General features: G+C 42.5%; 1 protein-coding gene across 3 annotated transcripts in view; it reads right to left on the bottom strand.

Annotated features, from left to right (window-relative positions):
- Nucleotides 1-24,677, bottom strand: part of LOC119181593 (nucleoporin 35) — a 42,448-nt gene that overhangs the window by 16,361 nt on the left and 1,410 nt on the right. For all 3 annotated transcript variants that reach the window (XM_075875911.1, XM_075875909.1, XM_075875910.1), the window contains exon 3: nucleotides 2,134-2,339. In XM_075875911.1, coding sequence (XP_075732026.1) covers nucleotides 2,134-2,339 — 206 coding nt within the window. The remainder of the gene's footprint in view (nucleotides 1-2,133; nucleotides 2,340-24,677) is intronic.

Here is a 24,677-nt window from a genome sequence, read left to right as displayed (position 1 = left end):
AATTATAAGCATGTTCATTACCTCAAGGACTGAACGCATGTCCATCACACTGTCGTGTTGAGACCATCGAACATCGTCATCTACAACCAACACCACCCTCACCTTTGCTGCACCAGAACTTAAGAACAATGGGAAAAACAATGGCACTGAGTGCTTCACCACTGTAACCACCTGAGGGTCTAAGGAAGGACAACGGAGAAACCTACGCGAGGCTATTTAATCCTTTCACTGCCTATTCACGAATAATTTGGGCAACAACACACGCAAAAGCCCTGTCCATCATGAGTATACTCATTTTGCATCTTTAAATCACTCCCAGCCACTCCCAAGGCAACTCTTGCAAAAAAAAAAAAAAACGACTGTGTGTCCCACCGTGTAATGAAGAGAACATACAAACAAATATAACTTGTAGGAACATTTTTTACAACAAAGGGGGCACAAGCACGGACATCAGCGCCGGCTCGCGTATCTTTGGCCACGTTTCAGCAGCACAACCTTGGCACGTCAGCGTGCTATGCGCATGCACTATTTAACCGAAAAAAAAAAATTCGAGAGCTCTCGACTAATTTTAACTCCTGATAAAATGGATAAATGGTGTCCCAGTAAATGAAATACTTCATAAGTATTTATTATTAATTATGTTTCATTAATTAGTTGGTTGTAATGTTCCTACTTCTACTTTATTGAGATAATACCCTAGAAAAGTGTTCAAATGCCCATAACAGCATCCTACTGCATTGCTAAGTGAAATTTACATAATGTGCATAAAAAAAAACAGCCCAGAGTGTGCAGCAGTTCCAAAAGCCAGCAGTAAAAGGGTTACTATGTAACTATGTAGTCTCGAGGAAACATTGCAACCTGCCTGCAATGTAATCGTTAAAAGTAGCAATGTAATCGTGACGCAACAGGCAGATGGGACTACATGAGGAAAGCTGCCAGAACCCTGAGGAGCTGCAGCTAGAGGTCACAAGCTGCACTAACTAGTGCCACACACATGCACAATAATGAAGAAAAGACACATACATGTAGGCTTTATGCTGCACTTTAGTGTTTCGAGCTTACATGTTAGCGTTCATGCGTAGATCTCTCGAAGCAGCGCAACTGACATCACCGAATGTCGTCATTCTGGCAAGCCGGCACTGTACGACCAAACTTGCAGTATCAGGTGCCATGGTAAACAGCCATCACAGTGAGCAGCCACCAGGACATGAATAATGAACAGTGAGCAGCCACCAGAAGCGGGGATTGCACACATTCGTATTACTCCGATAGAAGTCTGGTAGCTTGCAGCTGATCTTACTTCTAGTAATGGTTTTGCCAGTTCACAGCGTTAGCGCGCTTAAAAAAACACATGTACGGAAAAAAAATGTGATTGGAAGAGGGGCATTTCGACAACTTTTTTGGGAGAACTAAATTTTCTTGGGAGAACTAAATGGCAAGTTTGCTGCCACACACAGGCCAGCACACGTCAGGGTATACTTAAGCATGACGTGTGCTAAATAGGCATGCAGAAATCTTGGTGCTGTCTAAAAAATGGGGAAAAAATTCGTCAAGTGGACAGTAACATTATTTCACTGCTGACTTCTCATAATTGTTCTAGCCTCAAAAAAATAAAGCAGTATTCATTTTGGCAGTGCAAATCAGAAAATTATCAGTGAAATTTGCTATTTCAAGCAGGCACGCATTTCTGTCTTGCAGCTTCTAGAGAAAAAGTCCTGGCACAAAACGAGACAAAAACACACAGCTGCATGACTCTTGCACTGTAACATCACTAAGCACCAGTTTCATGTAGCTGTCGGTCCTTGAGTCGTTTTACACTACAATGTTTTTGTTAATAAGTCATGGACCAACTAGACAGAGGAAACATTTTGCTAACCTTCTACGGCACTGGCAAAAAAAAAAAAAAAAAAGATCACAGCATATCCACAGAGTGAATGATGATGAGTGGGGCGAAACCTCCGTTCATCTGTCTGTCCACCTCTATGGGATTGCCCTATCTATTATACAATAAGGAAGATGCTACTGGGTATGCCAGAGAGACGAGGGATTGTCCTAGAGCCACAAGGAGCTTATCCCCTAAAAGTTGTCCGCAAGAATCGATCATGCCCAAGAGTCAGCATGCATTTCACGCACCGATGATGGTGAGAGAACACTAGTGTCGTGGAAAAGGCTGTTTCTGGGCGGGCCCGACAGCGGCGTCGCTTGCTGTGGCCGCGAGATCCCATCGTTCCTTGGGCTTGGCGCAGCGAGCCGGTCTGACACGGGGCTCCGGGCATCGGTTGGAGGGCCCGTCAGAAAGCTGGGCAGGCATCCAGCGGTGGTGCCACCAGGAGTGCCCACTGTGCAAGGAGAACCACACATGGGCTTGAAACTGAGTAAACACTGCAGAGAACTACACATAGGCAAGTACTCAGGCAACTGAGTTTCCTGCTGTTACCTAGAGGAAAAACTTGAGCTGCGACACTGTTGTACGCATGGAAATGCTGATGCATGCCGGATTCGTAGTGGCATTGTTCATAAGGAGAGTGGACGCCTCGAAGCCACATTTGGCTACAACCGTCCTTTGAGTTATTTTTGCATTAAAGTAGCCTGAAATGAGCTATTATTTCTTAATACTGCATTAAAAAAACACATGCGCAATTGTACACATCAACTACGGCGGCACGTGATGACATTAGTAAATTGATTGAAACACAGTGTGTATATTTGCACACACTTCCTGAGTGGACAGCTAGCAGTTGCACTCTGCTGGAGACACTACCTCGTTCGACGATCACTCAATGTGCAGCGTTCCAGGAGCAACATCAACAATATCTTTCTGCATTTTCCGGCATTCACTTTTTGGGAGGAGAGTTGGCATCTAATCTGAAATCAAAAGTCGCCCAATGCGCTCTTATTAATATTATTTCCAATGAAAATATGTTGCGTTGTAGCCGGTGATTCTGTTTTTTTATCCTTTCTTTTTATGCCTTGCTCTCTACTTATCCTGTTAATCCAATGCGCTCTTATTAATATTATTTCCGATGAAAATGTGTTGCATTGTTGCCGGCAATTCTGTTTTTTTATCCTTTCTTTTTATCCCTTTCTCTCTACTTATCCTGTTAATAAGGCTGCATTGCACTGATGTAATACTGCTTTGCACTGCTGTGAATTCACCCAAGTGTACTTTGGGGGGGGGGGGGGGCACAAGTTAGGCAAGTTGCTTGCTCTCTCACCTTAATAGAAAATAAGGACCTTCCCATATTATTATTCTCAATACTACAAAACCTTTATTGAAATTACATCTCAACACAAAATAATGCAAACACACTAAATGTATTTTAGATGTTTCAAAGGTTTGAATACACAAACACAAGCACAGAAGTGCAGATACTTGAATACAAAACACTTTTGTTTGTTAGTATTACAACTCCAAAACTTGTTTCAACAGGTGCAAACATATTTTACGAGCTTGCTGCCACTGATGGAAGTTCGCTCCATTCATATGATGAATCTCATTTTTGAAAGCGCTCTTTTAAATTGATTGCAGTTTACCGAATAAATCCAAGTTTTAAAAAATTTTGCTGGTGGGTGTTTAGTGAACGTTTTTAGATTAATTCGAATACATGAAGCCCTACTTATATGGCACCAGCAAAGACATCTTTGCTGGTGGGATGAATCGGTATTCAGAAGAGAAGCCGAATTTAGGAGTAAATGCAAGTTTAGTCTTTGGGTGTGTTCCAATACTCTCCGTAGACAGTTAAATAGACAGCTAAGTGGACAGCAGCCATTTTAAGTACCATTCTAATCATCACATACCCGGCTAAACAGAAAGCTTCGAGATGACAGCATTGTAGACAAGACAAGCAGGCTGCCTTGCTGTCCAAAAAAGATGGCGGCTCAGCAAATCGCTCAGATCTCGCTAGAATGGTAGTCTGCACACAAGCAGATGCTCCTCCAGACGCTAATGTGAATAACTTTGAATTTTGGGGGACTTGAACACGAGATAACCAAAAAAATGTCACATATATATTTTTTAAATCTTATCTTTCTCTTCTCGATTCAAGGTGGCATCACATTGCGTAGACGCCATCCAGATGTGTTTCCGTTTCACCGACAACATGGACTCGATGCGGTCTTCTGAGCTGTCAGCGTAGACTATGATGCTGTCTAGAATTGGAACACAGCCTTTGTAAACTTGTTCTTCCACACTGTGTCTTGCAGTGAAGCCTGCTTTAAAAAAATAAAGCTGTGCCTGCTAGAGTACAATGACAAACGAAAGCAGCTGCTGTCCACAGGGCATACCTACTCTGAAGTAGCTATGAAACTGCCTTGTATGGTTAGTTGGGACTCATGAAAATCAGCATGCCTGTAACGAAATAATGAAGTAACAGCAACAGGAATGTTATGGGCACTGACAGGCAGCAGGAACTAATGAAGATTGGGGCACAAAACACCAAACAGATGCAGGAAGTCTGACAAGATGCATATCGTGAGGTGGAGAATGCTGTTGTCTCGATGGCCTTAGCGAGCTAACATTGCTTAATGTTCATAACAAAAACAGAGTCTCGCGGCAAACTCTGCACAGTTGTCTGAAAGTTATGAGAACATTCACAAGCTCGTCTTCAATACTAAACTGGCCTCCCCCATGCCACCGCTGTGTTATGCACTAAATAGCTCTGCTGGTCATTCGCCTTCACAGAATAGAACGACTCACAAACTTTTTTAAACTTTGAAGGCGTATAAAATATTTGGTCCTAATTACAATTCACTTCAACTTTGCATATTCATACAAGCCTACACATATCTCAAGCCCCATAACAGAAAAATTAAATATTAAAAAAAATTATACCTCTATTTACTGCTGAAGCAAGTATATACCAAAAACTGAAAACATATTTGTTTTCAAGTTAACTAGCTAAATTTATATGGCCCACAGACAAGTTCAGCACATCCAGACTTCGTATTCCCACTGTCATGGACTGGCAGTGTTCATTCGTGATGAAAAGAACCACCAGTTCGTCAAACAAAAGAGCAATTGAGTAAATCCAGACACCTAGTTCTTTTTCTGTACAAACATGGTGTTACAACACCACAATAACATCTTCCGCTACAGCATTGCAAGCTGATTGATTGATTGATATATGGGAATTAACGTCCTAAAACCACCATAGTGTTATGAGAGACGCCGTAGTGGAGGGCTCCAGAAATTTCGACCACCTGGGGTTCCTTAACGTGCACCCTAATCAAAGTAGACGGGCCTACAGCATTATTTGCCTCCATAGAAAATGCAGCCACCGCAGCCGGGGTTCAATCCCGCCACTTGCAGGTCAGCAGCCGAATATCTTAACCACTAGACCACCACGGCGGGGCGGCATTGCAAGCTGAACTGACAGGAAATGCAGGAAAGTCAACATTCTTCTATACCTTTTCTTTTCTTTCGTTTATTTATTTTTTTAATGCCCTCTAATGAAAAGTATCGTTCCAAGTGTATCTCCCATGTTTATTGTAGGTACACTAGAGAGGACTTGGAAAAAAAAATGGTAATTTATGAACTGTGTTATACAATAGATCAGGAGGCAAACTGCTAACTAGCAATTTGTTTTCCCACCCACTTGCAACCGAAAACTACATTCAAAGTATTATAGAAACAGTACATATACTTCATGTTCTTGTTAATCAGAGTTTGGCAGCGTTGAGTTGGACATATAAAAAATGGTAAGCTGGACAATGCGATGTTCATACCTTTTCATTCACCATGACAGCCGTATATACACTTAAACGGTGGTCCCTGCGTTTGTGTGCACAATTTGTTTATACTACTTTTGTGAACTTCTGGCCAAAAAAGAATGAGATCTGTAGCCAATACGACTTGACCTCACTGTGCTGCGTGTGACAGTAGTCGATAACTTTGGTGAAGGCACCATGACGTTCCACGAGTCGTTCGACATGCTGTGTTCTAGAACCAACATCAAAAGTATAACTTTTTGACGCAATAGTGATAAAGAGCTCGTTTCAGGAAAACTCCCCGTCGGCGGTTGTGAGTGAAAAATCGAGAAAGATGCAAATGAAATGAATAATAAAAAATTCTGGGTCTAAGTGGGGATCGAAATCGGGTCGTTTGCGTGGCAAGCTGGCGTTCTACCACACAGCCACACCTCTGCTTGAGAAAACAGTGGAAATAGCTTCATCTGCTTGCAAATGCAGTGAAAGTAACTTTCATGCTTTACAAACACACACGTCCTGTATACGTTCTTCACTATACAACATGAAATATTGCCGTAATATTGCGTGGGACAAGTGTACATTTCCAACAGGCATCAGAACATGCGATTACCATGACGACTTCATAGTATAACGCCAGTCACCCGCAACAAAAGGCACACAGTGGGTGCATAGAAAAAGATTTCATACACAAAGTGCTTATATATGCTATAATATCCCATATTGGTAATACTTTTTTTACGCCACTTACGATTGCAGATGCTTTTGGTGATTTCTCATTTTCTGATGCTAATCTGCATGCACACCAAACCTTATTTGCCCCCCGACGCGTTTCACAATCATTATATCTGTTTCCAACTACTCCTGATGAGGTCGCATCAGTAATTGGCAGTTTAAGAATAACCAGCGCTGAGTTAGATAACATTCATCCGGGACATATTAAATTAATTTGCAAACCAGTATCATTTGTCACGACTCACATTATCATGTATAAAACGGGCAGCTTTCCACGGGAACTCAAACGAGGTAGAATAACTCTAGTTTTTAAGAAAAGAGATCGCTCATTAGTATTCAATTATAGATAGATCTGTGTTTTACTTTTTTTAGCGAGGTCACTGAAAAAATAATTGAGAAACAACTGTTAAAATATTTAAACAAATTTAATGTACTTTCAACAGACTAATTTGGATTTAGATCAGGTTATTCTACTGATCTTAGCACTTATACCTACTGAGCACTTATATCTCTAACTGACCAACTATTCAAAGCCCTCGATGATGGTAAAATCGCAGGTTCTATATTCGCAGACATTACCCGGGCATTCAATACCATCAATTGTGACATTCTTAATAAAACCCTCTCGCCTTTACATTTATAAATATAGATCTAACCCCTGCTGTCCTAATTGTCCCTCCCCATATGCAGACCTGTCACAGTGCCTGTTTTACTGCCCAACTGCTCATCAATCCAGCTATTACCCTCCCCCATCCCTCTCCATCTCCTCCTGGCTCGACTGGATTGGCGCCGAAGGGGAAGAAGAACAGCGTCGACTGGTCGCACAGGCGGTCGAAATGCTTGGCTTATAAATTGTGGCTGAATAAAAGTCTATTACTACTACTTAAACTAGACTATGCGACAACTTATGAGACAGATATCAAGTTGTCAGTATATGCAATGCTTATTCTAAACCTAAAATTACTAATCTAGGTGTACCTCAGGAGTCAATTTTGGGCCCCTTGCTCTTTCTTTAGTTTATAATAATTACCTGTCCAATTGTCTTGCCTTCTTTAGGTGCATATGATATGCTGATGACACTAGGATTATTAATTCCAATGGATATCTATCAGCAGTAGTAACCCAGCTTAACAGTAACCTTCACAACTTGTTAGGTTGATGTAAAACTAATAGACTTACCATTAATCCCTCAAACTAGATTTCTTTTGTTCTCACCAGAAAATAAATCACCGCTGTGCATTCTGCACATTTTCATTGATAACCATTCATTAACGGCAAGTGAATAATGTGTTTACTTAGGCTTAAATAATGATCATAATTTAAAATTTTAAAACCATGTAACACATCTTAAAAAAAAGTTATCTCACGGAATAAGCATCATGATCAGAGCACGTCCATTTTTTTCACGCCCGGTTTCGCTCTCACATTATTTCACCTTTGTGCACTCACACATGAATTACTGCATAACCTCATAGGGTAACACGTACACCACTCACCTAAAACCAATACAAATGATTCAGAACCAGGCAATTTGATTAATGACGTTTAGTTCACCCACCCACAATGCTAAACAGTTGCTACAAGAAAATAAAATTCTCCATGTTACCACCCTTGTGAAAATCAATCTCACCACTTTTCTTTTCAAACTAACTAATAAACAAATATCATTATCAGGAATTCATTCATCATCTCTACTAAATACTAACCCAATTCGTTTTGCACAGCATAACTTCATTCTGCCCAAAGTGCGAGCTAATTATGTCAAACAGACAGTTCACTTTGCGGCCATATAATTATGGAATACATTGCCATTTCTGATGATATGTGGGGTTTAACGTCCCAAAACCACTATTTGATTATGAGAGACGCCGTAGTGGAGGGCTCCGGAAATTTAGACCACCTGGGGTTCTTCAACGTGCACCCGAACCTGAGCACATGGGCCTACAACATTTCCGCCTCCATCGGAAATGCAGCCGCCGCAGCCGGGATACGAACCCGCGCCCTGCTGGTCAGCAGCCGAGTACCTTAGCCACTAGACCACCGCGGCGGGGCACATTGCCATTTCTACTACAAATTCAAAAAACACAAAAATTTCACCATGAATTGAACATTTTTTTGTTATGCAACACTCATGCCTAACCGGTTTCTCCCTCGCCATGTCATTCTCTTTTCAGTCTTTTTTTTTTCTTTATCATGTTACGCTATTTATATCATGTTATGCTCTTGACCTTATACACCAATGATTCAAAATCAGATCTGGGGGAAATTACATACGATGTTCCTCAGGGTTCCATCCTTGGACCACTTCTTTTCTTATTATATATAAATGATATAGTGAATATTGCGTTGATGCCAGATATAATTCTTTACGCCGACAACACGATAGTATTTTTTTCAGGAGGGCATCTACATATGCTTGAATTTCAGGCTAGTAAGTGGCTCAACAATTAGGCTGAGTGGCTAAATATAAACAAACTTCAACTAAATACCAAAAAAACTAAATATACAATTTTTTGCTCCCGAAATAAGACTATTGGGAATGACGTACATTTTGAAATTTCGTGGCGAGAACATTGAGCGTGTAAGAATACATAAATTTCTTGGTGTTCTTTTTGAAGAAAACCTCAGCTGGTCTCCTCACGTCGATAACCTCACAAGACGCATCTCATGTTCAATAGGTATTATAAGTAAAGCAAAGCAACTTTTGCCCCGGTGATTAAAATACAGCTATATTATGCACTAATTGATTCTCATTTACAATACTGCCTCCTTGTGGGGAGAACAACAACAAAAAGCAATCTTAGAAAGCTGCATATTCTACAAAAACGTATTTTGCAAGTTATTGAAAATGTGGCATATGTAACTCACTCCACTTTTTAAAGCAAATACCATATTAACAATGCAACACATACTGGAAAAGAAGCTAGACATTGCAATATTCCAGAAAATAATGTCATGTCAGGACAGCTTTTATTGACAATTCCTGGGAAAGAGACTCGCTTATGAAACTAGAAAAACTATATATGATAAAGGTTTCATACGAACAAACTATGGCATGCAAAAACAATCTGACACTATAGCATTTTTCTTAAATCATCATCCTACCGTAATAAACTTGGTACAGGAAACAATGCACATGAAATGTTTGAAAAAAAAGTTAACTTGATACCTCATTTCAATACAAGAATAATTCAGTTTTTTGCCTTGCTGCAGTCTATACAGAACATATACTTATAAAATCTTTGTTTTATGTGTATATAGAACAATGTATATATCTATTGAAATCCTGTATGTTTTACTTAACGATGTATAGTATATGTAATCTTTTATATGTATTTTTGATTATCTAACTGTCACTGATGCTTGAGTTGTGTGTCTCTAGCAAAGGATAAGACACTCAGTCAGGCACTCGTGCCTTTTTGTCACACCTCTTAGACAGGACAAATGTACGCATCATTTATCTTTGTCTGAAATAAGGTTGTCTGAAATATAGATATATATAAAAATATTTTACAGTTTACATTTGCATATTGTTGATTTGAGCATTGTCAATTAATTGTATCTGTAGTTCATTTTTTGTAACCTTCCATTCTATTATTTTTGTCACTGTTGCTAATCAAATACTTATGTTTACGTTTCATAGGAGGTCCCATTTCAGTGTATACTACGGGATCTCCTCCTGTACATCCTTTTTTGTACAGCTTTATTAAGAAATAATAAGATGTACAAAGATGGCTTCACTTCCGGTGGGTTCATTGATTGTAGAGTCTTATTGGCGCAAAGTGGCTGAAGGCATGTCAAACTTCCAAGTTTGGGCTCGGAATGTTTGTGGAGCTGAGCATGTCTTAACTGCCACAGTTTTAGATATATTTAGGAAAATACATTTGAGAATGCAGTTTAGACATTTTCAACAGCCAATAGTGCAATGCAGCAGCAAATAAAAAACACGACAGCCACAGAATAACTCGCACGTTACAGTTTTAAGCCTAAGCTTGGGTTCAACTTAAACTTGAAAAATAAAGCCCCAGTGGGGATTACGGTGACACCCAAGGAGCATTCACAAGTTGTACAGTTGTACAGTAGGCGCTTGTCTGTGTCCTCTCTGAGTGTGTGTATCTTTAGCGCTTGTTTGATCATGAACCGTTCACTGTTAAAGGGAACACTCGAATGCACAGCATCAACACTGCTGGCCCTCTAACAGCAAGTTGTTACGAAAACAATCTGCAGGCATACCCCCAGTGTGTCAAGAGGAGTGGGAACTTTCAACCCCCAGTAGTCTTATGCATATCTAAGCTACTATGCTTCCGTAAGATCATGAAATCTGAACATGCTGTGCACTCACGTGTTTCCTTCAACTGTGGAAGTGTCTGTACGTGCTGTACACGAGAGTACACCCTTTATGTTCAAAAACTAGATTCAGCACCTGCTGTCCCGCTAAAGAACTTTGAAGGGAGGGGGAAACTCCTTTGTCATGTGATTTGATCGATTTGTGGGGTTTAACGTCCCAAAACCACCATATGATTATGAGAGATGCCGTAGTGGAGGGCTCCAGAAATTTCGACCACCTGGGGTTCTTTAACGTGCACCCTTATCTGAGCACACGGGCCTACAACATTTCTGCCTCCATCGGAAATGCAGCCGCCGCAGCCCGGATTCGATCCCGTGACCTGCTCCTTTGTCATGTGCCATTTCACATCAACACCTCTATACATAAAGGGCTTCATAGTTTTACAAGTGTTTTATTACAAATTCTGTGCAGTTTGCTTTCTACACAACATGGATGAAATGTGAAATCTCAAAGGGCTTTCCAGTGCACAGAGCATGACGACCACCAAACCAACATGCAGCTGTATATGTTGTCACAAGCACGTTATCAGCAGAGCTGTCGGTCCTGCTCATAAATGGGTCCAGGCTTCCCATCTCGAGGAGTCGCATGAAGAGTTTTCCAGCCACTTGTTGCATTTGCTGGCCTTATTTGCATTTTTCAGGCAAATGCGGTTTACCGCTTGTCAAGTTCTCTAACGGCGCATTTGTCATCGACTGCATAGTTGAACATTAAAACCAATCGTACGTTGAATTAGTCAACGAGAACTGTTCATGCGCTGGCATATGTGCAATAGAGTGGAGACTACCCAGCAGACTACTTCAAAAACTAAATTTGTGCTTTACTCAGAGATGCACAAATTTTGAGTGCACAAAATTTCAGCAATAATTACATGATTAAAAAAACTTTCAAGAATGAAAAACATTTTTTAAAAGCTTTTTCTTTTTCTCTGATGGGGTAGAAGCTACTTTTGAGACTATTTGCTCGATGCCTCATGACATGTGACAACTATTGTCACGAGTCATTCATGTTTATGGCGTTCTGTTTGGGAAGTCCATGATACAGCAAGAACGGGCTTCACCCCATACTGAAGTTCAGAATTTGCTTCAAGTATGCCGAACTTCATCTTTGCCTATTTTAAGGAGGAGGGGGGGTCTTTTTTTTGTCATGGGATGTTGTATAGCTACAGAATATCATTGTCACTGTGTGCATCCCAAATACTGTACAGTACTCAAACTGAAATTACATTTTTATAATGACTGCTATGAGCAATAGCTAGTGAATGTCACATTGCTGCCAATCTGACCACTAAAAGTCTAAAATTTTATTATTTCAATCCACGAGTACTGTAAATATTATAATCCACGAAGTCAGCATCTACCATTATGCTTAGTGTACACAACTCTTATCAAGAGTCTTCCACAAACATACAGTTTACGAAATCTTATAATAGTACAGCATACTCTGAGACTAAGCCTACATGCCGAGTGGCAACCCAAAGATAAGAGAGGCAAATGTAGAAACCAAAAAAAGCATTTTATTCCGGGCTGGCTACACTTCCCGAATCGGTTTGCACTTCCACATCAGCGAGTCCAGCAGAGCCAGCACGCCGACCAATGTCGAGCAGCTGCCGCAACACGGCATTCTCAGTTGACAGACGCACAACGGTCTCTGTCTGGCGTGTACCAGATAGCTCGTCAATCTCCGCTGCCCGCCGCATCACCTCAGCCATTTCGCAGATCTTGTCGGCCAGGTGGTGGCAGTCCTGGTTACCTTCGCCAAGGCGCTGCTCGGCCTGGCACACAGAGCCCAGCCGTGCCACCTACACGACACCCCACAACGGCATTGGCTTTGTGCAGAGACAACTCAAGACATTCTCTGAACCACTACTATTTTCACCTGCCTCAACCAGACTGCCACTAACAAAGAATGACCAACCATAGCACCGATAGCCGTTATCCTTCACACATAAATTTGATTTATTGTAATGATGAATGGATGGTTGAAGGAATTCCAAAAGTAATATGCAAGAAAGGAGTCCAATATAAATACACAACCACTTTACACTATGCTTCCATCAAAGTTGGCTACTGCAATTGGCAATGAAACTCTCGATACTTTCCTCATCAGAAGAACATCCTAGCCACTGCAGCAGGCTAACGCAATGAACACAGGTATAATGTTGCTCGCATCGATATTTGCACAACATCGAGACAGACATGATGATGATATATAGTGTTTCTTGGCGCAAGGGCCACGTTATGGCCAAAGAGCGCCAGTACATGTGACAAAAGATTTGGGCTATGGGTAGGATGAGTGGCTGTAAAAGGGCCCAATATTCCTCACTCTAAAGGCGGGTAAACATATAGGAAATAAAATTATGAGAGTGACATAAAATGTGTAGAGTGAAAACTAGTGGTCAATGGTTCTAATGATAAAGCTATAAAGAGATTATAGAGCACGAATGTCCCTCAGGGGTCCTTGTCTCCAAGGGCCGCAAAACATGTGCTTTGTAATGTATGTATGGCAACAACAACCTCTTGTGATAGGTTGTTCTACAGATTACCAGGGTAGATCACGTGGAAAGTGCGAACATCTTTTAAAAATGCGAATAATGAATGATGTTTGAAAAGTGGATCTCTACCGATGAACAACGCTGGGTGAAGGGGCATTTGTTCCCAATAGTATGTTAAAAAATGCTTTTTTCGAATAGGATCTTATTCACTGCACTGTATCTAAATATGTAGGACACTAAGGGATACGCCACATTTCTCACACATTGGTGAATCACCACCGGTCAGAAGGTGTGAGTGTGTACTATATGTGTGTCCGATACGAAACCGACAGAGAGCTTGCTACTTCTGTACGGCGTGTTTGTGATGTTGGTGGCCAGTCACCAAGGTAAGGCTTGATTAAATGTAATTTATTATGTACTTGTCTGTCCCATGTACGCTGCCAGTAATCTCTCAGCTTTTTTCTCCAAAAGGGTCTCAACTCCATTACGAGGACAGCTACAGATGACTGCAGAGTGTTCGCATGAACTGATGTTGCGAGCTTATCTGCTAGTACGTTTCTCTCAATTTCACGGTGTCCTGGCACCCAACATACTACTACATGCTGTTTCGATGCGTAAATGGCACAGAGGAGAGAGTATAGCAAAACAATGACAGGATTTTTGTACTTTCTGATGGCTTTTTTAAAGTTTTTACAACGCTTAATGAATCCGTGTATATGACTGCATTACTTATTTCTGATTCTTCAATGTGTTTTGCTGCCGCCAGTAGTGCATAACCTTCAGCTGTAAAAATGCATGAGTAGGGGTGGAGAATACCAACACCCAAAAAAGATGGGCCCACCGCTGCGTAGGACACGCCCACACGAGTCTGATGCATCAGTGAAAAATTCAGAGTAGGTATATTTGTGTGCCAATTCGCAGAAGTACACCTGAATGTGTAGGGGTGGGGCATGCTTTGTCACAATCGTGAAAGATGTGTCACAATTTATAACCTGCCAGTGCCATGGCGAGGCGCATGTAGTAGAAGCCATTACGCGGTGTTCGAGCAATGGGACGCCCGTGTCCGCAGCTAGTGCTCGAACACGCAACGAGAAGGGCTGTTTCAATGTAAGTCGGTTTTGAAAGAGCTGGGAGCTGGATGTGTCGTTTACAGCAGGGTATGTAGGATAGTCGGTACTTGTGGTTATCTTCAAAAATATGTAAAAGATAGGTACAATCTTTGCATATGTAGCGACCATTCATCTGAGTCTGCGTAAAGGTTTTTCACAGGGCTTGTACGAAAAGCTCTCGTAGAAAGGCGAATGCCTAGATGGTGGACAGAGTCCAGCATTTTGAATGCCGTTCGTGTTGCGGACTGGTACACTATCGCCCCATAGTCTAGACGCATGCGGATAAGGCTTTTGTAGAGCCTCATCAGACATTTTCTGTCGCTGCCTCAACTTGTGCGGGACAGCACCTTTAGGATGTTCATTGTTTTCATGCATCTCTCCTTAATGTACTTAATGTGTGGTATAAACGAGAGCTTCGTGTCTAGAATTATGCCTAAAAATTTTTGTTCACTCTTGACAGCTATGCGGTCACCCTGCAACTCTATATGGGGATTAGGGTAGAGGCCTCTCTTCCTAGAAAACAGAACACAGGAGCTCTTTAGTGGATTCAGACTGAAAATGTTCTCATCTGCCCATTTACAGACCTTGTTAACACAGAGCTGAACCTGTCGCTCGCATGTCGAGAGATTACAGGATTTAAAACCTATCTGTAGATCATTAACGTATGCTTAATAAAAGATGTTACATGGGATGCACGATCGCAGGGAGTTCATTTTGACTACAAAGAGAGTACAACTGAGGACACCGCCCTGGGTACTCCCATTTCTTGCACGAACGGTCATGACAACACATTGCCCACTCGAACATGAAATGTCCGATTGGACAGATCATTTTCTATTACACTTGGCATATTACCTCGCATACCTAAATTTGAGGGGTCTCTCAATATTCCAAAACGGCACGTGATATCGTATGCCTTGTCCATGTCAAGGAAGAGAGATAGGAAAAACTGCTTATGAATGAAAGCTTCACGTATTTGCGCCTCTATGCGGATGAGATGGTCTGTGGTGGACCGACCCTCTCGAAATCTGCACTGATATTGGTCGATAAGTTTGTTTGATTCCAAAAAATCTAATAATCGGCAGTTTATCATCTTTTCAATTAATTTGCAGAGGCAGCTAGTAAGTAAGAGCAATAGGTCGGTAACTCGATACGGAAGATGGATCCTTGCCCTGTTTAAGAATAGGTATTACTATGGCCTCTTTCCACGCAGAGGGAATCTCGCCAGAAGCCCATATGGAGTTATACAGAGGAGAGTTTTATGTGTTTCTTGAGGTAAGTGTTAAGCATCCGATATATAACACGATAAGAGCCTGGGGCTGATTTGCTGCAGCAGTTTAGCGCTGCCTGCAACTCAGCCAAGCGGAAGGGTGTGTTTTATGGCTCATTTTTTCCACATTTACGTTCAAGTTTTTGCCTTTCTACTCTCTCTTTGTATCGCTTGAAAGTGTCAGAATAATGCGATGAGCTGGACACGTGTTCAAAGTATGCTTTTAGGGAGTCTGCTTGACCCTCAAGGCTGTCACCCTCTGTGTCTACTAGAGGGAGTGAGTGCGTCTGTCGGCCTCTTATCCTATTCACTCTGTTCCAGACCTTAACTTCATCAGTATAGGAACTAATGCCTGACAAAAACTTCTGACAGCTTTCCCTCCTAGCCTGTCGGCCCGTCCTTCGCCCTTGAGACTTTACTTGTTTGAAATTGATCAGATTCTTTGCAGTTGGATAGCCACGCAATAGACACCACACTTTATTCTGCTTTTTGCGAGCATTCCTGCAGTCGTCGTTCCACCACGGGACACGACGTCTGCAGGGACCACAACTTTTCTGGGGGATACATTTTGAAGCAGCGTCAATAATAAAAGCGGTTAAACACATAGCAGCAGAGTCGATTCCTAGAGAGGAAATCTCGGCTCACGATATAGTACTCAGACTCTGATACTTCTCCCAATCAGCTCTGTCTACCTTCCAAGTTGAAGCCTGAGGTAGAAATTCATTTTCTTTTGGTGTCTTCAGTAATATGGGAAAGTGATCACTCCCGTAGGGGTTTTTAATAACGTCCCAATTAAAATCAGGTAAAAGTGTAGAAGAAACAATGCTAAGATCAATGCACGAATACATTTTGTTCGCCAGGCTAGAAAATGTTGGTTCTTTCTTATTTAAAATGCATGCATCTGTGGAAAGAACAAAGTTCTCAATCAAGCGGCCTCGCACATCACTCCTCGAGTCACCCCACAAAGGGCTGTGGGCATTAAAATCTCCAAGGATGATATATGGTTCAGGTAGTTGATTCATAAAAGACTGAAATTCTTGTTTCTGCAGCTAATAATGAGGAGAAATGTACACTGAGCAAATGGTAGCAAGTTTCCCTAAGACAACAGCACGAATGGCCACTGCTTCGAGGGCCATTTGTATCTTGACAAGCTATGCATTTGTCTAATATAATAGCAACGCCACCTGATGATGCGATTGCATCATCTCGATCTTTGCGGAAGATGATGTGGTCTCTAAGGAAATTCTTGTGTCTACACAGATTAGTCCTCTAACAGATAATTGTACGAGTTAGCCTTACAAGCAAAACTAACAGAGCAGATACGAATAAGATAGATGTCCTGTCATACACTTATTCATTGTTGTCATCTAGTATCACACATTGTTTCGTCCACAAGGCTAGAAGTAATTATCCAAATCACTCATCACTGAGAACCTGAGCCAGCTTGGACTTATGCAAGCAGATGAAATATTTGCAACGTGTAGAAAGTCCTAAAAAAAGCTGAGCTCATTGCAGAGATCAGCAGCACCTCATGACAGTCAATTCAGAACTGTACACTAGTCATCAGTCACACGGCAGTAGCTAAGTTGTCTAGCAAACCAACAGATGGTGCCAGCATCAATGTGATGAGCTACCTCTAGGGAAGCTGTGCCTATCATCACTACGTCCTGTGAAATTTATGATGTTAGCTGAAGGTGTACAAATGATCTACGCCTCCGTCATGAGCATCCTTAAAACCAGAGCTAACCTAATATGGACTCATTCACACTGGCGAATTTCGGTGGCCACGCGACTAGTCACATATGATAACATTAGTCAAAAAGACTTTATGGTCATTCTTTCAGTGCTAAATTTTTCCATCCATGACTGCAGCCACAACCCTATGAATCAAACAACTGCTCAAGAGCTGCACAACCACTTTTTTATGTCCGAGAATGGCCATGCAAGCTGTAACTATGTGGCAATACAACGAAATGGGCACGCCCGCCGGCGTGAACATTCGTTGCATTGAGGTACTTCTTAAGTTTCAGTCATTACAGGTCCTATTATCTCCTACAAACTTGGTAGAGGAATTTCATGCGGCAAAACTACCATACGACCATGAAGCATGCCGCACGCACGGAGGACAGTTTATATCAATTTTGAGCATGTAGGTTTCTTTGATGTGCAACTTAATATAAGTAAAACAGGCATTTTCCATTTGGTCTTCATTAAACCAGGTCCTCGGGGTTGGCAGGAATGGAACACGTGTGCTCAAGCTCAGCATTAACTGAACAAGTGCCTTCAAGCTCAGCAGAAACTGAACAAGTACCTTCAAACTCAGCAGAAACTGAACAAGTGCCCTCTTCAAGCTCAGCAGAAACTGAAGTACCCTCAAGCTCAGCAGAAGCTGAACAAGTGCCCTCAAGCTCAGCAGAAACTGAACAAGTGCCCTCAAGCTCGGCATAAACTGAACAAGTGCCCTCAGGCTTAGTAGAAACTATACATGTGTCCTCAAGCTCAGCAGAAACTATACATGTGTCCTCAAGCTCAGCAGAAACTATACATGTGCCCTCAAGCTCAGCATAAACTTTACAAACGCCCTCAAACTCAGCAGAAACTGAACAAGTGCCTTCAAGCTCAGCATAAACTGATCAAGGGCCCTCAAGTTCTGCAGAAACTGAACAAGTGCCTTCAACCTCAGCAGAAACTGAACAAGTGTCTTTAAGCTCAGCAGAAACTGAACAAGTGCCCTCAAGCTTAGCAGAAACTGTACAAGTGCCTTCAAGCTCAGCAGAAACTGAAGTACCCTCAAGCTCAGCAGAAAGTGAACAAGTGCCCTCAAGCCCAGCAGAAAGGGAACAAGTGCCCTCAAGCTCAGTAGAAACTGAACAAGTGCCCTCAAGCTCAGCAGAAAACTGATTAAGTGCCCTCAAGCTCAGCAGAAACTGATTAAGTGCCCTCAAGCTCAGCAGAAACTGCACAAATGCCCTCAAGCTCAGCAGAAACTGAACAAGTGCCCTCAAGCTCAGCAGAAATTGAACAAGCACCCTCAGGCTCAGCATAAGCTTTACAAATGCCCTCAAACTCAGAAACTGAACAGGTGCCTTCAAGCTGAGCAGAAACTGATCAAGGGCCCTCAACTTCAGCAGAAACTGAACAAGTGCCCTCAAGCAAAGCAGAAATTGGACAAGTACCATCCATATTAGCAAAACACAAACCCCCATCCCCTAGTTTAGCAATGCAATACTTTAGCCGCTCAGCTACCACAGCAGGGTCGCGGCTCCTTGTCAATCACCAGTGTGAATGAGCCCCTAGTGATGGTGCACACATGCTTGCCTGCTCCCGGTACTTGGCCATGATCAGCTCGAGGGCCGACTGGTGCTCCTTGAGGGCAGCGACGAGCTCACGATTCTCCTGTTGCAGCTCACGCATGTGCCGGTTCTCCTGCTGGATGGAGAGGACAAGTGCAGCGCGCGGCCGCGGCGTCGCCGCCACGCAGCTGAGCTGGGCAAGCTCCTCGTGGTACTGGCGCATGGCCTCCACACCCTGGCTCATGGCCTGCGCCTGAGTCAGCAGGCGGTCGGCGTTGCCGTCCTGCTCACGCAGACGACCCACCAGGCGGCGCGCCTCGCCCAGAATCTGCTGAATGCTCACCGTGCTGCTCATTTCTGTTGGCGGGCTGATGGGCCTGCGCACCACCACGTGCAGCCGGCTGTTTTGTTAAACGAACCATTTGAGTGCAGGCCACAAGTTTCCCCCCGCAATCTAACAAGTTTTTCCTACAGTCTTTTAAAACGACCACAGGAAGAACCCTGACTACAATCAAAAGGAGACTCAAATGAACTTCTGGATGAACGGTGTTTCCAGCATTAGTCACACAATGTGGAAGACTATACAGAACCAATCTCATCAGGCGACAGAACTACTCATCAGGCGACAAGGGCTTACCCATTCCAGATGCTATTGAAGGTTAAAGAAGGAGGAGTTTCATGCACTGCATTACCAGAGTCAGTCCTACAGTCCCCTATGATCTCCGTCAAACATCCCTGAAGAACAATATAAACTTTGGGTAGTAACCAACAATACGAAAAATGTGAACTTCTGAGTGACAATGTTCTCAGCATTAATGATGCAAATCAGAAATAGAAAGCCAAGGTGTGCTGCTTATCTATCAGGTGGCAAGACGAGCGCCAACTTTGTATATTAGCAAAAGTTCATGAAGGAAGGAGGAGCTTTATGGGCTACACCACAACCGACAATTTGGGGGCCTGCTATTGTGACTATCAAATCCCTGTCTTATGAGACCCAACACGCTCAACAGTGCACCAACATGCCCTGTAGAGATACGCATCGTACAGGTTTCTCAATGCCTTCCATACACCCACAACAAAACATGGCCAAGCTAGACGCAATGTACCTCGCACAATGGCCGAAGTATTCATGTTTTCCGCCGGAAAGTTTAGCTCCCCACACAATAACTTGCACACTTATAAGAGCGATTATTGCCTCGCAGAGGAACCCTATTTTAACATATTTTAAGGCCCTTCATTCTCGGGTACTTATCAAGCCAGCTCCTTTTCACTGACCCCTCTGTGTTTTTTTTATAGACAAATTAGAAATCTGGATGAATGAATGAACAATCAGTAATTCAGACACTAGCACGTCAAGCATCATCAAAACAAAGCTAATTTAGAGACAATGACTGACCAATTGCTGTCATCAAGGCTTAGGCAATAGTACACTAACATATGCTACTCCGTCTGAGGGAGCATTACACATTGCTTAAGAGCAAGGTGCACTTTGTTGTTGTCTGTGTACATTGAGCTTGTCTTCAATGAAAAGCGATCTTCACACGTGGTTGTCTCATCCGAAAGCAAGCTGATCCCCTTACCTCACCCAAAATGGATGAAAGTGCACAAGATGCTACAACAATTGCACACAGACAAGTGAGGCATTCATTCTTGCACCCATAGGATAAAAAGACTTCTTTCCATGCCTTTGGTGGAACAGCAAAATGTACAGCAGTAGTCATGATAGCACTGATAACATAAACAGTGGTGTGGCATGCTTTTTCTAAATCTTTTTTTGTGCACAAATTAGTCACGATCCACATGTTGCATACTCCCGTTTTACTTGCAAAAACGGCTTGGCCAACAAGTAGGCCTGTCCCACCTAATGAGATGTTAATAATCACTAACAAGCCAGATTACTCTTAATGAAACAGCTCGGAACACGCCAGCTTAGCGAGTGAAGATGCTGATCACCACAGATGTCAGCATGTTCTCCGAACAACGCGCTGAAGATGCCGGGATATTTTTGTCATCAACTACAGTGCATGCAACATTGTTCTCCCATTGCATGCAACATTCCAACGGCACAAGCAATGGCTCTGTTGTTTTACAACTACTGAAGTCTTCGTTTGCTCCATGAAATGCATTCCCAGGATTAGCATTGAGCAAAGTAGCATCGATGAACAATTCAAAATTAGAAATTACATCTTTTCCGTATATCATCGCAAGAGCACTCATCACAGAGCAACTAGAACATCGGCATAGCACTGTGGGAGTGCCTTGCTGTTCCTCTGTATACTTATTGCACTACAAAGGAATCGCATAATTCGAAGAACCTCGCACAGCGCCATGTTGTGAACGTTGTGTTTTCAGCCCCGCAGGAAATGTTTTTTTAGTGTGCTTGAGTAATAAATATTATTAACCAAAACACCCAATTCCTGTACTTTTGTTTGCAACATTAAACATAGAACAAGGTTTGTCCCCAGTGCCTGTGCAGCAGTTCACGAATTTGCATTTTCTTGTGGATAGATGAACATGGGACTAACCGTGTATTAATGTTCGGTTGAAAGAGCGCTTTATGAATTTCACAACAGATCGCTATTTCCATGTGTCTAAGCACTGAGGGAACTGTAAAGTAGGTAGCGATAACTCGCCGTCATCACTGTCCAATGAACTTGATTGATTGATATGTGGGACGTAACGTCCCAAACCACCATATGATTATGCGAGACGCCGTACTGAAGGGCTTTGAAAATTTCAACGACCTGGGGTTCTTTAACATTCACCCAAATCTGAGCACACGAGCCTACAGCGTTTTCGCCTCCATTGAGAATGCAGCTGCCACAGTAGGAATTCGATCCCGCAACCTACGGATCAGCAGCCAAGTGCCTCAGCCACTAGACCACTGCGACGAGGCAGATGCCTCATCCATCATGCAATCCTAGGCTGAGGGTTCATACGGGAAGGGACAACCCCCATATTGATTTTGGGGGGACAATGTCATTTTGTCATACTCGTGTGCCTTCACTGAAATTAGGAGTGAGAAAAACAGTCTGTGCACGTGCATTTTTGAAAGCTGCCTGGTAGATTTTTGCAAATGGTCAACTGCGTCATACATTGTGTAATCAAAATCATCAACACTGTTGCCAATGATGATCAATTAAAGTACCCGATTGCTCTTTTACGGGCAGACCTTCACACGCACTCATTGTGGCATTCGTATGCGACACCTTGTGAAATTTTACATTTCTGCCACAAAATATCTTATGCAATGACACTCCCTACACTGCTAAACATTCATGAAGATTTTTTTTTCCCAAAGCGATTTCAAGCATGGTCAGGGCTCTCAGAAGGCTGGGGTACGATTTTCACACATACAATATTTTAAGCATTTATTTATATCAATTTGAATTTTTCAGTGATCTTTAACATAATTTTTTGCTCACCACCGACGATGCCTACATCGGAATTTCTGTGAAGCGAGCTCTACAATAATTTGTACTCCAGTTGGCAAGATTACCCATATTTTGCAAAGCCCACAAATGCACACTGATGAAGCAATGCTACATTAATGAATTCATCCAACAGCAGCCCAAGAACTTGCCTTGCATGAGCGATTGCAGTCTAACAAATGTCTGTACTCTCACATGTGTACATCTATGTACTAGTCTGTGTAGAGCTCTGCCTGTGCAGGTGGCACAGCTCTACAGAGCAAGACATGACAGCAGTTGCAGGCTTTGACATGGTGTGCCCAAAAGTGTGTGTGGCCTTATAGACATGCAGAAGTGCTTAACACGAGTGACAATGTTTAAAGGTGCACACGTTGTAAAGATGCTCGCTCCCTCCTAGGATGCTTTCAGCATCTCAATTACAAAAGATCACGAATTTCGGCCAATAACACGCACTTAGGCACATATTCGCAGTATTTTAGCCACTTCGCACATGACAAACAAGGACAAAGATGGGAGATTAACGAACTGGTACAATCTAACAACTGGTTTATTTTTTTAAATGCATCTGCTCAATAGTCCACATGATCTGCATAATGTTGTCAAAAATACACATTTGTGCATATAACAACACGGGGGGGGGGGGGGGGGGAATGATGATCAAAACTTTATTACTCCCAAAAGAGGGGACCGAAGGAGATCAGCGGGGATCCCTTGGGACACCGCGGCCTTTCAATGCGCGTGAGATTACCCGGCGCTGCTGTGCCGAGTCAGTGATATGCAGAAGGGACTCCCATGTATCTTCTATGTGACAAGCGGCAGCATACTGTGGGCACGTCCATGCCATGTGTATGAGGGTGGCCGATTGTGAGCAGTATCTACAGTGTGGTGTCACGAGGTGGAAGGGGGGCTCAGATTATCACGTTCATGAGGCATCACCTTCATACTTGTAATATCCGCGAGTGATGTGTATTTTTGACGAGATCGCACAGATAATGCTGGTTACTAAAGCAAATGTATCTTCCAAAAATAAACTAGTTGTTAGATAGCGCCACTTTGTTCTCCCGTCTACATCCTTGTCTTGCGCAAAGTGGCCCCCAAAAGATGAATTCATTCCAACTAGGCTGAGTAGCAGTTTTGTTCCTGTTCTCATTTGAAACGAATCATCTTTTGGAATCTTCGGTTACACAAACACATCTCTGTATGTTGCTAGTTGTGCAAAGCAGGTATGCATAATGATTAGAAGTTTTCAGTTTCGTTTTTGGCTAGACCTCAGCTCTACAACCTGCCTGTAGTGACAGGTGACATGTTTGACAATTTGGGGGCTAGGAAAGAAGACAGTAGTGCACAAAGGGAGGGTGGCAAACTAGAATAAACAGCATTACATATTAAAAAAACATGTATTATGCTACAATTGGCTGCTTGAAACCATCTGTGGTCCCTAACGTTGTTACCTAGGTTACTTATACCCGTGCCACACGGGCATAGAAAATGACATTTGGTGGCGAAGGCCTTCAGTTCCCGAATGACATTCGTTTCGCCGGCGCTGCTACACGTCCAAAGCGAATGACATTTGACTTGATGATGTCGATCACAGCACCTTCGAAGTGAGCATTGAGTGAATAGCAATAAAAAAATTAAGAAGCATTTACAAGCTTCATACACATCAGATAATCATCAAATGTAGAAATAAGCGTATTACGCTGTCCTAAGTTTTAGTTTCTTGCTTTGTTTTACAACGTTGCAGCCGACCGTAGCAACCTAAGCCAACACTAGTCAGATCCACAGCGTAAATAGACACTAAAATTGACAAGCGTTTCATTATTGATACTTTATTTTCTTCGTATAACGTTCAAAGCATCTTTTTAAGATTTTAGTGCAAATAAAAGACGGGAAATTTTATTTTTAGCTCAATATGATTTGTTTTATATACTTTCAGGTAAATCGCACTTCGCGAGCTGTGTCGTCGAGAGTAGGCATTTCTCAGTCAACTGAGTTCTGGCGAAGGCAGTTGGAGGCGAATGGCATTCGAATGGCATTCGGACGAATGCCATTTTGTTCGCCCGTGTGGCACCGCGCGAATGGCAATAAATCTGAAGGCATTCGGGGGTAAATGCCATTTTTTCTGCCCGTGTGGCACGGGTATTAGTTTGCTCAACATTTTCTGCGTGCATCCCATTTAACCAAGGGGAAACGTCCATCTCCTGAAAAAATGTGTGCACGTTTTGCAATTTCAACAATTTTCCGTTGTGGGCCTGCTTCTGCAGTGGTATTCATCTATTTATACTGCTAGGCTTCCC

The sequence above is a fragment of the Rhipicephalus microplus genome, chromosome 10 (genome assembly GCF_043290135.1).
Source record: "Rhipicephalus microplus isolate Deutch F79 chromosome 10, USDA_Rmic, whole genome shotgun sequence".
NCBI classification, from domain to species: Eukaryota; Metazoa; Arthropoda; class Arachnida; order Ixodida; family Ixodidae; genus Rhipicephalus; species Rhipicephalus microplus.
Note: the sequence above shows the minus strand (reverse complement) of the source record. Positions and strands in the feature narration are given on the sequence as shown.